At 47.6% G+C, this 16,549-nt stretch overlaps 1 protein-coding gene across 1 annotated transcript in view; it reads right to left on the bottom strand.

Moving 5' to 3' along the window:
• Positions 1-830: 830 nt before the first annotated feature.
• The window catches only part of LOC115112439 (protein dopey-2-like), a 65,789-nt gene continuing 50,070 nt past the window's right edge, over positions 831-16,549 (bottom strand). The window contains exons 23-36 of the mRNA XM_029639509.2: positions 16,490-16,549; positions 16,306-16,361; positions 16,033-16,137; positions 10,901-10,967; positions 10,513-10,669; positions 4,365-4,447; positions 4,016-4,275; positions 3,830-3,891; positions 3,614-3,742; positions 3,153-3,289; positions 2,645-2,700; positions 2,371-2,511; positions 2,133-2,265; positions 831-2,022 (exon numbers count right to left, since the gene is read on the bottom strand). The exon at positions 16,490-16,549 is cut by the window's right edge and continues 75 nt beyond it. Coding sequence (XP_029495369.1) covers positions 1,780-2,022; positions 2,133-2,265; positions 2,371-2,511; positions 2,645-2,700; positions 3,153-3,289; positions 3,614-3,742; positions 3,830-3,891; positions 4,016-4,275; positions 4,365-4,447; positions 10,513-10,669; positions 10,901-10,967; positions 16,033-16,137; positions 16,306-16,361; positions 16,490-16,549 — 1,689 coding nt within the window. The 3' untranslated portion in view covers positions 831-1,779. The remainder of the gene's footprint in view (positions 2,023-2,132; positions 2,266-2,370; positions 2,512-2,644; positions 2,701-3,152; positions 3,290-3,613; positions 3,743-3,829; positions 3,892-4,015; positions 4,276-4,364; positions 4,448-10,512; positions 10,670-10,900; positions 10,968-16,032; positions 16,138-16,305; positions 16,362-16,489) is intronic.

Below are 16,549 nucleotides of genomic sequence, written 5' to 3'. Positions count from 1 at the left end.
AAATCACGTTATATCTACCGTAGCCTTGATTGAACTGACGGGATGAAACATTAGCTAACGTTGCATGTCAGTTGCAATACTAGCTCAGCACTGTGAATAAACACTGGTTTCATTTTGTTTCTGTTAAGTTAAACAGCAGTTACCTTGCCAGCAACATCAGTCAACTAATCAACACAATCAATGGGGGGGGCCACGAAAGGCCAGGGCTCCTGGGAACGTGCCCTGCATGCCTAGTCGACATGCAAGTTTAGATAGCTGGCTTAACTAAATACCAATCGAAAAATAGTTCGCTGGCATGGCTAATTGAGTGACTGACATAAGAAATAAACTGCTGAAATTCAACCAAATGTGGAAATTGCACCAGGTGTATTCTACTATTCTTACAGTCAATAGTAAGTTGAGACCCCGACTGAGTTACAAAACAAACATATTTTTGGTGTGTTGGAGGCCCTAAGCGAACGCTTATGTTGCGTATGCCTTGATAAGAGTATTGCCATACTCTGCCTACTTCCATAATCACTTTAATATATAATTATTAGTGTGCATGTAAACTTACTCAAACCAAGATGGCAAAAAAAAACTAACATTTGAGAGAACGAAACCCATTGCACAATTTCAGATCAAATATTGCAATAACGGCCTCCTTTCCAGACCAGCATGGTTAAAGCTGTTCCTGCGCAGTAAGTCACTTGGGCCTCGTCAGCCAGGCTACATGCATCTACCCAGAACACAAATCCCTGCCGCCCCAGATAAAGCTATAACACCTGCATACTTATGTTATTGACTCTTAGGGTTAGGTCTCTGAGATTATCAAGCAAACATTCACAATATACATTTTGAGCTCCATTTATTGAATCATTCTTTAATATTGGTTTTTATTTACAGACCATAATATATTAATTCTGATATTAAAAAGTTATAATTTTCAGGAGGACAGACATTCACATAATTTAGTTAAGCATTAAAATGTGAAGAACAAATCGATGATGAGCGTTAAGTCCAAACATTCCCCAAAACACTTAAAAACAGACATAAGTCGAAGACTTCCCTTGAATAAAATACCACATTTACACGCATGTTATTTTATTATGCCATGTAGACAAATCACATTCAATAATTTACCCACAAATAAAACTGCAACATCATGATTGATGACAAGCAGAGCTTTTGAAACATTTAAAACCAAACATCCTGTACTAAGAGCCTTAGAGTTCCCATAGTCACTGACCAGCAGGTATACTAACCTACTCCTGTCTCATTGGAATACATTACAGTCTGGCAGTCAGACAGACACAACTTGCTAATAGGAGGGAGGAGGTTTATGGAAAGCTTTGTAGAGCGATGGAATGGAATCAGTAGTCAGTACTGTTGTCACTCCCTTTGTTAGTGGTACTTATTTTACAACCAGTATCACCTCTAAAAGCTACTGTAGCTAGCATCAGTATTACTTTAACTTTAAGTCAGCACATTCAGACTTTAACTCAGAGAGCCCAATAACTACCACTCTGTTCCAGTTTGTGTCAGTTAATTCTATATTATTTTAGAGTACCGGTATCTCAAATGTAGAATATTCCATATAGACATGGAGTGTTCAGATTCAACCAAGTAAAGTAAACAATTCATCATTCAAAAGAATATCCCAAAAGATTGCCATTTAGCTGGCATACACCTATAATAAAACATCGCTTTCAGCAGTTGTGGCCATTCTACAACATTGAATTGCTATAGTTCCAGTTGTCATTTCCTCAGCGTTCTAAGCTCTAGAACCTTGGTGGAGATCTAACTCTCCATGGAGTCCAGGAACTCTCCCTCAGTGATGTGCTCCAGTCGCTTCAGGACTTGGTGGGCGCTGGCTGTGGGGTAGTCTGCCACAGGGTAGTCTGCAGGGCTGCTGGGTGATGTGCCCTGGAAGGAACAGCAGAGTGTATGGAGGAAGGGAACCAGCTGGGTGATGGAGGAGAGAGAGCGATGGGTGAGGAGGGGGAACTCCAGATGCTCCGTAGACGACTCGTCACTCAGCGCCTGGAATTCAACAGAATGGGATGAGCAGATCGCACGATTGAGTCATGTTATCATGGTGACTATAAGAACATGAGTTCTCATGCTCTATAGTGGTGTTTGCGTTCTCTTACCCCGTAGCGTTGGTGTAGAGCTTCTAGTACTTTGACAACATGGGGTTTGCTCTCCTGCTCTCCCTCCAGGAGACCATTCTCTGGGCCACTGTAGCGGCTCATATCCACCTCTGGAACAAAGGCCCAGCGATACCTTGACACACACGCACAGACATGAGCAGAGAACATTTAATTGTAATCATGCTAAGCACAGCCTATACAGATGCTAAGCTGATATTAAGCAGGGTGAGGCACTCACATCTGAAAGAGGGGCATCTTCTCTGGGGGGAAGGCCAGGGCGGTGTCCAGGAACTTGCAGGCAGACAGGTACATGTCCAACTCTGGCTGGGGGAATGTCAATGGCCCAATCCCCATGGACCCACGTACCACTTTAGTCAGCCTGACAGAGAGAGGAAAAGAGGAGGGAGAACAATGAAAGGGTGGTGATAGTTACATGAGAGACTGTCTCCTACATAGATAGATGGACAGATATATTGATGCGTCTACAGTAGACGGAGTGATCATGGACTCACTTTGACACCTCTTTTTCTTCCGACAAGGCTTTCTCCAGACGAACAAATGTGTGAATCTGACAAACAAAGATCAAAGACACCATTAGAAGACAGGACTGGACAAACACTACCAAACACTTTCTTTTGACATGCCACCTCCCTGCTGAAAACAATGTACATCGCTACAGTGTATACATGCATTGAAATGAGAAAGTTAGGGCTGTGACAATATTTTCCATGGCAAAAAATAAAACACGAAGCAGACAAAACTCTTTGGTTGTTTAAAAACCTGCTGTATGTAAAATATTGTGTGATATAGCTTTGAAGATAAGCAAATGTGAATGAATGACAACATAATGATGTTTGTTTCAAACACTCGGGCTGTTTTTCTAAAGGAGTTAAATGCGCTTCGTGATTTGTTTCCTTGCCATGATATACTAATGAGTATCTTGATACTGGTTCCTTCCGGCCCTACAGGAAATCAACAGTGACAGGAAGTGATGTCATCAGGGTGGGGGTTGTTCCTCACCAGTTCTGTGACCATAATTGTCCAGAGGGAGGTGAGGTGCTGGGGGGAGATCCGCAGCAAAAGAACACGGAACGTCAGAAACATCTGGGCAGAAACGGAGGGCGTTTGACCAATACGCAGAGCCTCTGTCAACCGCTCTAAGGGAGAGGGGAGGAGAGAGGATAGGATACCCACATTACATTATACTGTATATTAATAATTCATATTGGCCTTATAAAATGTTAATGTCACACACACTCTCATTATCCATCAAATGTGATGGTCTACACCAGTATTTCTAAATCCTGGCGCTCACACACTTCATTCAACTAATCAGATCCTCATCAATCAGGTGTGTGAGTGCTAAGGCAAAAACAAACAAAAAAGTGCACCCATTTGGGACCCCAGGATTGAGAAACTGGTCTACACACTTTGTCAATACACACAAATAAATGCCCAGAATACACAGAAAGCACACCCACCTTGGATGAGGGGCAGGTAGAGGTGGTACTGGTCTAACTCTCCACTGAACATGGCAAAGGCCTGACGCTTCAGTAACATGGGCTTCTGCTCTGCACTGGGGAACAGCTTCAGAGAACTGCTCTGCATGCCTGCAATACACACACACACACACACACACAGTTAACACACGCACAAATGCACTCACACGGATGCACACACACACCTACTCTACTTACTCATGAGGTCTTTGAACATGGTCTTCTCATGGGTCAGCAGGTGGTCGATGATGGCCCTCCAGCTAAAGAAACAGAGGTCAAACACAGTCATTTTCTTTTAACAATTTATTTGATAATATTGATTTGTCAATATTTACATGGCATGCACACACTTAAACACAAGCACACGCACAAACACAATCTTACTGGGGGGCACAGGAGACATCCATGGTGAAGAACAGAGGATCCATGTAGAGTTCGAAGGCCTCTTTTTTCCAGGCCCTCTTGGTGTAGGCGTACCCACTCAGATTGCTCAGGAGCTGGGCACCTGCCCCGAAACTGGGCATGTTGTAGGCACTGTGGTTCTTCAGGTAGGGGAAGACGTAGTACATGAGGCGAGAGATGAGAGGGACGGCTTTCTCCTTCTCATCACTGCGATACACCATGTCCAGAAGAGGGGCTAGAACCTGCAGAGGAGGAGGGTCTGTCAGAAATAGAAACACATACATAGGCATGAGAGCAATGGGTGCACAGATCCACACACGGACACACCTACCTCTGCCAATAGCGCAAGGGCTTGTACACTGTACACAGAGGGGGCTGAGGAAGACACCATAGTGCTGGCCTGAGCTTCAGAGTCTGGAGAAAAGAGAGGAAAGGAAAGAAGGAGATGGGAACAGAAGGGAGTTGTTAATCATGAATATGTATGACTTTCTTCTCCAATGCCCGCCCTGAGGGCCGACCCAAGGCTTAACCTCCTCATGGTAGCGGGAAGGATCTCCATCTCATCCTTCAGGCCACATCCTGGGTGCACTGCTCCCAGTGACGCAGCAGGGCACTTAGTTCCACTACTGGGGACCGGTTGACATGGGTAACACCAGAGGAGAGGCACTTTTGTGAGAATAGTGTCCTCTTTCCTCACTGGACCATTACACTGGGGGACATAATGTCGTGAGGAAGTGCTGTGTTTCCATGGTTACAGTATAAGTCTGTGGTCTCTCTCAGTTCACTCTAATGTAGACCTGAAGAGAGCAGAGGAGAGGATGGAGAGGAGACTGTTGGTCGAGGTGGGACCTCTTGCGTTTCTCTAATGATGTAGAACGTGCATTCGGTGCCGGGGTTTGGTTGCCATGGTTACCGAGGAGCATGTCCTGAGGGTTAAGGAAAGGGGTGTCAAACTCATTCCATGGAGGGTTTAGTGTCTGCGGGTTTTTGGTATTTCCTTTCAATTAAGACCTAGATAACCAGGTGTGGGGAGTTATTTACTAATTACTGACCTTAATTCATCAATTAAATACAAGTGAGGAGTGAAAACCCACAGACCAGAGCTTCCCAAACTCAGTCCTCGTCACCCCAAGGGGTGCATGCTTTGTTTTTTGCCCTAATACTAGACTACTGATTCAAACCATCAAAGCTTGATGATTATTTGAATCAGCTGGGTAGTGCTAGGACTTAAACCAAAACGTGCACCCCTTGGGGTCCTGAGGATAGAGTTTGGGAAGTCCTGCCGCAGACACTAGGCCCTCCATGGAATGAGTTTGACACTTGGTTAAGGAGGTTAGCAGCTCTGATGTCAGAGTCTATCTAAAAGATAGCGAAGGAGTCAGGCTCAGGACACAGATAAGAGTAACAACCACTGATTTACTCAATCCAAAACGTAACAAAATCCCGTTCCAAACAAGGACAAAACAGGACTCAAAGAACACACCGGAATACACGAAAGACAATCACGCACAAAACAGAAAGGGAAACCAGAGGGTTAAATAAGGAACATAATTATGAGATGGGAACCAGGTGTGTAAAACAGACAAAACAAAAGGAAAAATGAAACATGGATCGGTGGCGGCTAGAAAGCCGGTGACGTCAACCGCCGCCCGAACAAGGAGAGGGAACAACTTCGGTGGAAGTCGTGACAGCGCCCCCCCCCGACACCGGCCTCGGGGACGACCCGGGTGACAAGACGCAGGGCGATCTGGATGGAGTCGGTGAAATTCCTGGAGTAACGATGGGTCCAGGATGTCCCCCACCGGTACCCAGCATCTCTCCTCCGGGCCGTACCCCTCCACGAGGTACTGAAGGCCTCTCGCCCGACGCCTTGAGTCCATGATGGCTCGCACTGTATACGCCGGGGCCCCCTCGATGTCCAGAGGGGGCGGAGGATCCTCCCGCACCTCAGACTGCTGGAGCGGACCAGCCACCACCGGCCTGAGGAGAGACACTTTGAACGAGGGGTTAATACGGTAATCAGGGGGGAGCTGTAACCGATAGAAAACCTCGTTCAGTCTCCTCAGGACTTTGAATGGCCCCACAAACCGCGGACCCAGCTTCCAGCAGGGCAGGTGAAGGGGCAGGTTTCGGGTCGAGAGCCAGACCCGATCCCCCGGTGCAAACACCGGGGCCTCACTGCGGTGGAGGTCGGCACTCATCTTCTGCCGCCTGATGGCCCTTTGCAGACGCACATGGGCAGCATCCCAGGTCTCCTCCGAGTGCCGAAACCATTCATCCACCGCAGGAGCCTCGATCTGGCTCTGATGCCATGGTGCAAGGACCGGCTGGTAACCTAGCACACACTGAAAAGGTGACAGGTTAGTGGAGGAGTGACGGAGGGAATTTTGAGCCATCTCTGCCCAGGGGAGAAACATCGCCACTCCCCCGGCCAGTCCTGGCAATAGGACCGCAGAAACCTACCCACCTCCTGGTTGACTCTGTCCACCTGCCTGTTGCTCTCGGGGTGAAAACCTGAGGTAAGGCTGACCGAGACCCCCAGGCGCTCCATAAACGCCCTCCAGACTTTAGACGTGAATTGGGGACCTCGATCAGAAACTATATCCTCAGGCACCCCGTAGAGCCGGAACAGGTAGGTGAATAGGGCCTCCACAGTCTGTAGAGCCGTAGGGAGACCGGGCAAAGGAAGGAGACGGCAGGACTTAGAAAACCGATCCACAATGACAAGGATTGTGGTGTTACCCCGTGAGGGTGGAAGATTCGTCAGCAAAATCCACCGAGAGGTGGGCAGGTGTCTAGGTGCCTTGCACTGTGCGCACACCGAACAGGAGGACACATAAACCCTCAGGTCCTTGGCTAACGTGGGCCACCAGTACTTCCCAGCAAGACAGCGCACTGTCCGACCGATGCCAGGATGACCAGAGGAGGGTGAAGTGTGGGCCCAACAGATCAAATGAAGGCGGACATCGAACGGAACATACTTACGCCCAACCGGACACTGGGTAGGAGTGGGCTCTGAACGTGACGCCCGTTCGATGTCTGCGTCCACCTCCCACACCACTGGTGCCACCAGGCAAGAAGCTGGAATAATGGGAACGGGATCTGCGGACCACTCCTCTGTGTCATACATCCGGGACAGTGCGTCTGCCTTAACATTCTGGGAACCTGGTCTGTAGGAGAGGGTGAAAGAAAAGCGGGTGAAAAACATGGCCCACCTTGCCTGGCGAGGGTTCAGTCTCCTCGCTGCTCGAATGTACTCCAGATTGCGGTGGTCAGTCCAAATGAGAAAAGGGTGTCTGGGCCCCTCAAGCCAATGTCTCCACGCTTTCAGAGCCTTGACAACAGCCAACAACTCCCGGTCCCCCACATCATAGTTTCGCTCCGCCGGGCTGAGCTTCTTCGAAAAATATAGCACAGGGGCGGAGCTTTAGTGGCGTACCAGAGGGCTGAGACAGCACAGCCCCTATCCCTGCCTCGGACGCGTCCACCTCAACTATGAACGCTAAGGAGGGATCAGGATGAGCCAGCACGGGAGCCGAGGTAAACAGAGCCTTCAGGTGACCAAAAGCCCTGTCCGCCCCAGCTGACCACTGCAATCGCACCGGTCCCCCCTTCAGCAGTGAGGTAATGGAAGCCGCTACATGACCAAAACCCCGGATAAACCTCCGGTAGTAGTTGACAAACCCTAAGAATCGCTGCACCTCCTTTACCGTGGTTGGAGTCGGCCAATTACGCACGGCTGAAATGCGGTCATTCTCCATCTCCACCCCTGACGTGGAAAAGCGGTACCCTGGGAAGGAGATGGACTGTTGGAAGAACAGACATTTCTCAGCCTTGACGTACAGATCATGCTCCAACAGTTGACCAAGCACCCTGCGTACCAGGGACACATGCTTGGCGCGTGTAGCGGAGTATATTAGAATGTCATCGATATACACCACTACACCCTGCCCGTGCAGGTCCCTGAAAATCTCATCTACAAAGGATTGGAAGAGGGCATGACGAGGTACTCAATGCCCAGAAGTGGTGCTAAATGCTGTCTTCCACTCATCTCCTGGCCGGATACGCACCAGGTTGTAAGCGCTCCTGAGGTCCAATTTTGTGAAGTAGCTCGCCCCGTGTAATGACTCGGTCATACTGGCTATGAGCGGTAGCGGGTAACTGTATTGTACCGTGATCTTATTTAAACTTCGATAATCAATACACGGACGTAAACCTACATCCTTCTTCTTCACAAAAAATAAACTTGAGACAGTTTAGAGATTCGGTGACATATGTCTCCATAGCCGCCGTCTCCTCCTGTGACAGAGGATACATTTGACTCCTTGGAAGTGCAGCTTCTACCAAGAGATCTATCGCACAATCCCCCTGTCGATGGGGTGGTAATTGAGTCGCCTTCTTCTTACAGAAGGCGAATGCCAAATCGGCATATTCGGGGGGAATGTGCATGGTGGAGACCTGGTTTGGACCTTCCACCGTAGTGGCACCTAAGGAAACCCCTACACACCTCCCTGAGCACTGACGGGACCATCCCTTGAGAGCCCTCTTGCCACGAAATAGTGGGATCATGCGAAGCCAACCAGGGAATCCCCAACACAACAGGGAACGCAGGGGAGTCGATTAGGAAGAGACTAATTTGCTCCCTATGACTCTCCTGCGTTATCATAGTGAGCGGAGCTGTGACCTCCCTAATTAGCCCCGACCCCAAAGGACAACTGTCTAAGGCATGTATAGCGAAGGGAACATCAACAGACAATAGGGATCCCTAATCTCATAGCAAAGGAACGGTCGATAAAGTTCCCAGCTGCGCCTGAATCTACTAGCGCCTTATGCTGGGAACGCGGGGAAAACTCGGGAAATTCTATCGACAACAACGTGTGCAACAGGGAGCTCTGGGTGAGTCGGGTGCCTACTCACCTGGGATGATCCCCCAGCACTCCGCCTGCTGCCTCTACCTCCTGGGAAACCCCCCCAGCACCGACCAGCAGTGTGTCCTCTGCGGCCACAGTTGGTGCAGGGAATGGTCCCCCCCTCCGGTCCCCCTCATTACAGCGCCTCCCAACTTCATAGGCATTGGATCAGGAGCGCTGGGGGATGGAACTGACGGACCCCGATCAGGACGTCCGCGGGAGGCCAACAGGTCATCCAGCCGGATGGATAGGTCCACCAGCTGGTCAAGGTTAAGGGTGGTGTCCCTGCAGGCTAGCTCCCGACGAACGTCCTCTTGTAAGCTACACCTGTAGTGATCGATCAGGGCCCGCTCATTCCATCCCGCGCCGGCCACCAGAGTTCTAAAGTCCAGCGCAAAATGTTGAGCGCTCCTCATCCCCTGATGTAGATGAAATAGGCGTTCGCCCGCCGCTCTTCCCTCCGGGGGATGATTGAATACTGCCCGGAAACGGTGGGCGAACTCCTCATAATCATCCAACGTCTGACCTTCCCTGCCCCAGATGGTGTTGGCCCATTCCAGGGCTTTACCGGTCAGACAGGAGATGAGGGCGCTCACTCTCTCGCGTCCTGAAGGAGCTGGCCGGACAGATGCCAGGTAGAGCTCCAGCTGGAGTAGGAACCCCTGACACCCAGCAGCTGTCCCATCATACGCCCTCGGAAGCGAGAGCTGAATCCCACCGGATTCTGATGACGGAGAGGTGGACATCACGATAGATAGTGGTGGAACCTGAGGAGACGACACAGGGTTCACAGGAAAAAAAACTCTCTCCCATCGGTCCATGGTTTGCAGCACGCGATCCATGGCTGTACCCAGACTCTGCAGCATGGTCGTGTGCTGCCGAACGCGCTCCTCCATTTGAAGCGGAGGGCTGGCTGCACCTGCTGACTCCATGTATGTGGTGCGTGATTCTGTCAGAGTCCATCTAAAAGATAGCGAAGGAGTCAGGCGCAGGACACAGGTAAGAGTAACAACCACTGATTTACTCAATCCAAAACGTAACAAAATCCCGTTCCAAACAAGGACAAAACAGGACTCAAAGAACACACCGGAATACACGAAAGACAATCACGCATAAAACAGAAAGGGAAACCAGAGGGTTAAATAAGGAACATAATTATGAGATGGGAACCAGGTGTGTAAAACAGACAAAACAAAAGGAAAAATGAAACATGGATCGGTGGCGGCTAGAAAGCCGGTGACGTCAACCGCCGAACACCGCCCGAACAAGGAGAGGGAACAGCTTCGGTGGAAGTCGTGACATCTGACCCATTTTAAAGCCTAATGTACACCTTCCACTTCAAAATAACGTCAATTGAACAACCGCTTCCATCCGCAGCTCCTTGGAAAAGTGTCCTGGAAAAGTGCAAACATATACGGACAGGAGTGGACGTTCGATATTCCATTTTTAGAGGGAACCTAGCATATGGTGCGGAAGCACAAGGGGGAAATTAGGCTTCAGTCTGTTCCTGATAGAAGCCAGGGATGTCTCCAGGTGTGTGTGTGTGTGTGTGTGTGTGTGTTTGGTTACCATAGAGGTCCAGGTTCAGTTCGATGGATGGCTCCTCGGTCTCAGGACACACCTGTGGCTGGTTCTTGACCTCCAGATTGCGGCTGAGCCAGCTGGTCTGTTCCAGAGATGACCCCGCCACCCCGCCCACCGCCTCCAGGATCTTCTGGGTCACTTCCTACAGGACATCGCCATGGTAACCATCATTATCATGCATCTCACTTTTCGTTTTAATGAAACGTCCGGTCCTGTCCACACATTTCGGTGTGGACATGGGGGGACATGGGCAGACAGGAGCGGACGTTCGATATTGCATCATTTCATTCAATCGGACCTAGCGGATGGCGTGGAAGAGGAAGGTATACATTAGGCTACAGCTAGGGCTGTGCTACTGTGCTCCATGTCTTACCTGCATGTCTCTAGTGTCCTTCTTATTGTCCAGGTTGGAGAGTCGGTTTACAAAGTCATTGAGGATCCTGTAGTAGGAGAGGAGAAAGATGTCTGTACAGCTATGGAGAAGTAGACTAGAGTGCAATAATATCTTGTTGATTCTGATACAGTAGCAAACCAAAGCATGTCTATTGATGTGGGATGTACTACTTATGTTTGTAAATAACATTTACATTGTTTCAAACAACAGAGTGTGTTACGCTGGGAACAATGTCTACAGTAACAAATCAGTATGACCACAGATGTATGCACGCATGACTAAGGTGAGTTATTTGTGAATCGAGTGCTGACGTCATTTCCTGTCACAACTTGTGGACTTGTTTATGTGTTGCTGTGCGTTTTGTTGCTAGTGTAACTTTGCTACCTGCCAACTTTACGTATTTTTGAAATTGACGTTTTATATTTTTATTTTTTCCCCTCGCTCAACTTTTTTCATTAAACTTTTTCACCCTGGACATGGTTCTACAGGACCTCCACCAGCTGAAGCTAAGTAGTAACATTAACATTATGCCTTCTAATTGCAGTCGCTGTACTCATAATATACAGGAGAACAAATCGCCTTATGGTGAGGATAGCCGTGCTGCAAGCCCAGCTTCAGACGCAATAGTTAGGTAAGGGTAATTTGCCCCCATAGGCAAGGCTCTAACTCCAAAAGGAGATAGGGTGCAGGCCAGGCAGCAGGCTGTGCCACCAATAAGTACAGATAGTAGTATATATCCTCTCGCACAGTCCCCGCAGCTGGACCATTTTGTCATGGCTTCTGGAGGGAAATGCTGTAGGAATGCTCAACTGGTGTCGCTCATTCAGCCAACAGAAACTTTCAACCGGTTCTCCCATTAAGCAACGAGTCGGAGTCAGAGGCTTCTCTGGTCTCTACTCCTCCCGTTACAGGGTCTGAGACATCGAAGCCTCCCACCATTAGCTCTGACAAATTGAAAACTCTAGTTATTGGCGACTCCATTACCCGGAGTATTAGACTTAAAAAGAATCATCCAGCGATCATACACTGTTAACCAGGGGGCAGGGCTACCGACGTTAAGGCTAATCTAAAGATGGTGCTGTCTAAGGCTAAAACTGGCGAGTGTAGAGAGTATAGGGATATTGTTATTCACGTCGGCACCAACGATGTTAGGATGAAACAGTCAGCGGTCACCAAGTGCAGCATAGCTTCAGCGTGTAAATCAGCTAGAAAGATGTGTCGGCATCATGTAAGCTCCACAATGAGATAGGGTGCAGGCCAGGCACCAAGCTGTTAGCCATCTTGCCAGCTTAGTGGAGTCTGCCACTAGCACAGTCAGTGTAGTCAGCTCAACTATCCCCATTGAGACCGTGTCTGTGCCTCGATCTAGGTTGGGCAAAACTAAACATGACGGTGTTCGCCTTAGCAATCTCACTGGAATAAAGACCTCCTCCATTCCTGTCATTATTGAAAGAGATTGTGATACCTCACATCTCAAAATAGGGCTACTTAATATTAAATCCCTCACTTCCAAGGCAGTTATAGTCAATTAACTAATCATAATCTTAATATGGTTGGCCTGACTGAAACATGGCTTAAGCCTGATGGATTTACTGTGTTAAATGAGGCCTCTCCTCCTGGTTACACTAGTGACCATATCCCCCGCGCATCCCGCAAAGGCGGATGTGTTGCTAACATTTACGATACCAAATTTCAATTTATAAAAAAATAAAATAAAATAAAAGACTACGTTTTCGTCATTTGAGCTTCTAGTCATGAAATCTATGCAGCCTACTCAATCACGTTTATAGCTACTGTTTACAGGCCTCCTGGGCCGTATACAGCGTTCCTTTCCGAGTTCCCTGAATTCCTATCGGACCTTGCAGTCATGGAAGATAATATTCCAATTTTTGGTGACTTTAATAGTCACATGGATAAGTCCACAGACCCACTCCAAAAGGCTTTCGGAGCCTTTCCTCATAATCCTGGACTATCAGACCACCATTTTATTACAAATAAATAAATATAACAAATAATCTGCTCAGACACCAGCCAAGGATCATCAAAAACCTTGCTATAAATTCTCGGACAACCCAAAGATTCCTAGATGCCCTTCCAGACTCCCTCCACCTACCCAAGGACGTCGGCGTACAACAAACTGAGGAACTTCATTTAACCTTGCGTTATACCCTAGAAGCAGTCGCACCCCTAAAAACAAAAAACATTTGTCATAAGAAACTAGCTCTCTGGTATAAAGAAAATACACGAGCCCTGAAGCAAGCTTCCAGAAAATTGGAACGGAAATGGCGCTACACCAAACTGGAAGTCTTCCGATTTAGCTTGGAAAGACAGAGCAGCAGTGAGGGTACTATCATCCTATTTTTCCATCTTAATTGAGGAGAATAAGAACAATCCTAAATGTATTTTTGATACAGTCGCAAAGCTAACTAAAAAGCAGCATTCCCCAAGAGAGGATGGCTTTCACTTCAGCAGTGATACATTTATGAACTTCTTTGACAAAAAGATCATGATCATAAGAAAGCAAACTACGGACTTCTCTTTAAATCTGCGTATTTCTCCAAAGCTCAGTTGTCCTGAGTCTGCACAACTCTGCCAGGACCTAGGATCAAGGGAACACTCAAGTTTTTAATACTATATCTCTTGACACATTGATGAAAATAGTCATGGCCTCTAAACCTTCAAGCTTCATACTGGACCCCATTTCAACTAAACTACTGAAAGAGCTGCTTCCTGTGCTTCGCCCTCCAATGTTGAACATGATAAACAGCTCCCTATCCACCAGATGTGTACCAAACTCACTAAAACTGGCAGTAATAAAGCCTCTCTTGAAAAAGCCAAACCTTGACCAAGAAAATATTTTTAAAAACTAAAATCGGACGATATCGAATCTCCCATTCCTCTCAAACATTTTAGAAAAAGCGGTTGCCCAGCAACTCACTGCCTTCCAGAAGACAAATAATGTATACAAACACTTCAGTCTGGTTTTAGACCCCATCATAGCACTGAGATCGCACTCGTGAAGGTGGTAAATTACCTTCTAAAGGCATCAGACCAGACCATCTGTCCTCGTGCTCCTAGACCTTAAGTGCTGCTTTTGATACCATCGATCACCACATTCTTTTGGAGAGATTGTAAAACCCAAATTGGTCTACACGGACAAATTCTGGCCTGGTTTAGATCTTATCTGTCAGAAAGATATCAGTTTGTCTCTGTGGATGGTTTTTCCTCTGACAAATCAACTGTAAGTTTCAGTGTTTCTCAAGGTTCTGTTTTTAGGACCACTATTGTTTTCACTATATATTTTACCTCTTGGTGATGTCATTCGGAAACATAATGTTAACTTTCACTGCTATGTGGACGATACACAGCTGTACATTTCGATGAAACATGGTGAAGCCCCAACATTTCCCTCCCCGGAAGTCTGTGTTTCAGACATAAGGAAGTGGACGGCGGCAAATGTTTTACTTTTAAACTCGTACAAAACAGAGATGCTAGTTCTAAGTCCCAATAAACAAAGACCCTGATCTCTCTTTTGACAAACATATCAAGACTATTTCCATCTACGTAACATTGCAAAAATCAGAAACTTTGTCCAAAAATGAGGCAGAAAAATTAATCCATGCTTTTGCCACTTCTAGGTTAGACTACTGCAATGCTCTACTTTTCGGCTACCCGGATAAAGCACTAAATAAATTTCAGTTAATGCAAAACACGGCTGCTAGAATCTTGACTAGAACCAAGACATTTGATCATTTCAAGGTTTTACTGCTAACCTACAAAGCATTACATGGGCTTGCGCCAATCTATCTTTCTGATTTGGTCCTGCCATACATACCTACACGTACGCTACGGTCACAAGACGCAGGCCTCCTTATTGTTCCTAGATTTTCTAAGCAAACAGCTGGAGGCAGAGCTCTCTCCTATAGAGCTCCATTTTTATGGAATGGTCTGGCTATCCATGTGAGAGACGCAGACTCGGTCTCGACCTTTAAGTCTTTATTGAAGACTCATCTCTTCAGTAGGTCCTATGACTGTGTAGTCTGGGCCAGGAGTGTGAAGGTGAATGGAAAGGACAGTTCCCCTCTCTCCACTGGGATTCTCTGCCTCTAACTCTATTACGGGGGCTGAGTAACTGGATTACTGGTGCTCTTCCATGCCGTCCCTAGGAGGGGTGCGTCACTTGAGTGGGTTGAGTCACTGACGTGATCTTCCTATCCGGGTTGGCGCCCCCCTCGGGTTCGTGTCGTGGGGGAGATCTTCGTGGGCTATACTCAGTCTTGTCTCAGGGTATTAAGTTGGTGGATTGAAGATATCCCTCTAGTGGTGTGGGTGCTGTGCTTTGGCAAAGTGGGTGGGGTTATATCCTGCTTGGATGGCCCTGTCCAGGGGTATAGTCGGACAGGGCCACAGTGTCTCCTGACACCTCCTGTCTCAGCCTCCAGTATTTATGCTGCAATAGTTTTTTGTCTGGGGGCTAGGGTCAGTCTGTTATATCTGGATTATTTCTCCTGTCTTATCCGGTGTTCTGTCTTCTCTCTCAGCCCTAGCACCATGCCTGATGACTCCTTGTCCCCAGTCCACCTGGTCGTGCTGCTGCTCCAGTTTCAACTGTTCTGCCTGTGGCTATGAAACCCTGACCTGTTCACCGGACGTGCTACCTTGTCCCAGACACACACTCGCTCACTGTCTCTAACTCTGAATGATCGGCTATGAAAAGCAAAAGGACATTTACTCTTGAGGTGCTGACTTGTTGCACCCTCTACAACCACTGTGATTATTATTATTTGACCCTGCTGGTCATCTATGAACATTTGAACATCTTTGCCATGTACTGTTATAATCTCCACCCGGCACAGCCAGAAGAGGACTGGCCACCCCACATAGCCTGGTTCCTCTCTAGGTCTCTTCCTAGGTTCCTGCCTTTCTTGGGAGTTTTTCCCAGCCACCATGCTTCTACATCTGCATTGCTTGCTGTTTGGAGTTTTAGGCTGGGTTTCTGAATAGCACTTTGTGACATCGGCTGATGTAAAAAGGGCTTCATAAAATCATTTCATTGATTGAAGTGAACATTTTAGTACATGTGTCAGAAGAATAAGAAGTTGATGACTAACCCCAGCAGCAGGAAGTGTCCGGGCGGAGCCAGGTTGAGCTGCACAGACTCTCTGAGGAGACTGAGGAGGGGTGCCACATTCTCCTGGAGCGCCTGAGCTGGAATACTACCACAGAGACAGACAGACAAACAGACAGACACAAACACACAGACAGACAGACAGACAGGAGGGTGGTGAAACATTGTTAAATAATATCACATGTAGGCAAGAACTGAAGTGTATTACTAACTACATGGCAGTGTGAATCTCTGTGTTGATGTCGTTGTTTGTTACCTCTGGGTGTAGGCATAGCTGAACTGTAGCATGGGGATGTCTACCAGGGTGGACTTCTGCCACACAGACGAAGGAGAGACAGAAGGGAGTTGCATCAATTATGACCTTCAGATGACTACTATACCACCATGTCATTTTTCTCTGGGTTTAACAGTCAATTCTTTGTGTGTGTGTGTGTGTATACCTGGTCTCCTTTGATCTGGTGGGGTTTCTTTACCACCTCTTTGACCATCTGCAGGATGTT

Source organism: Oncorhynchus nerka, linkage group LG3 (assembly GCF_034236695.1).
Source record: "Oncorhynchus nerka isolate Pitt River linkage group LG3, Oner_Uvic_2.0, whole genome shotgun sequence".
Taxonomy (NCBI): Eukaryota; Metazoa; Chordata; class Actinopteri; order Salmoniformes; family Salmonidae; genus Oncorhynchus; species Oncorhynchus nerka.
This window is presented reverse-complemented; position numbering and strand designations above follow the sequence as displayed.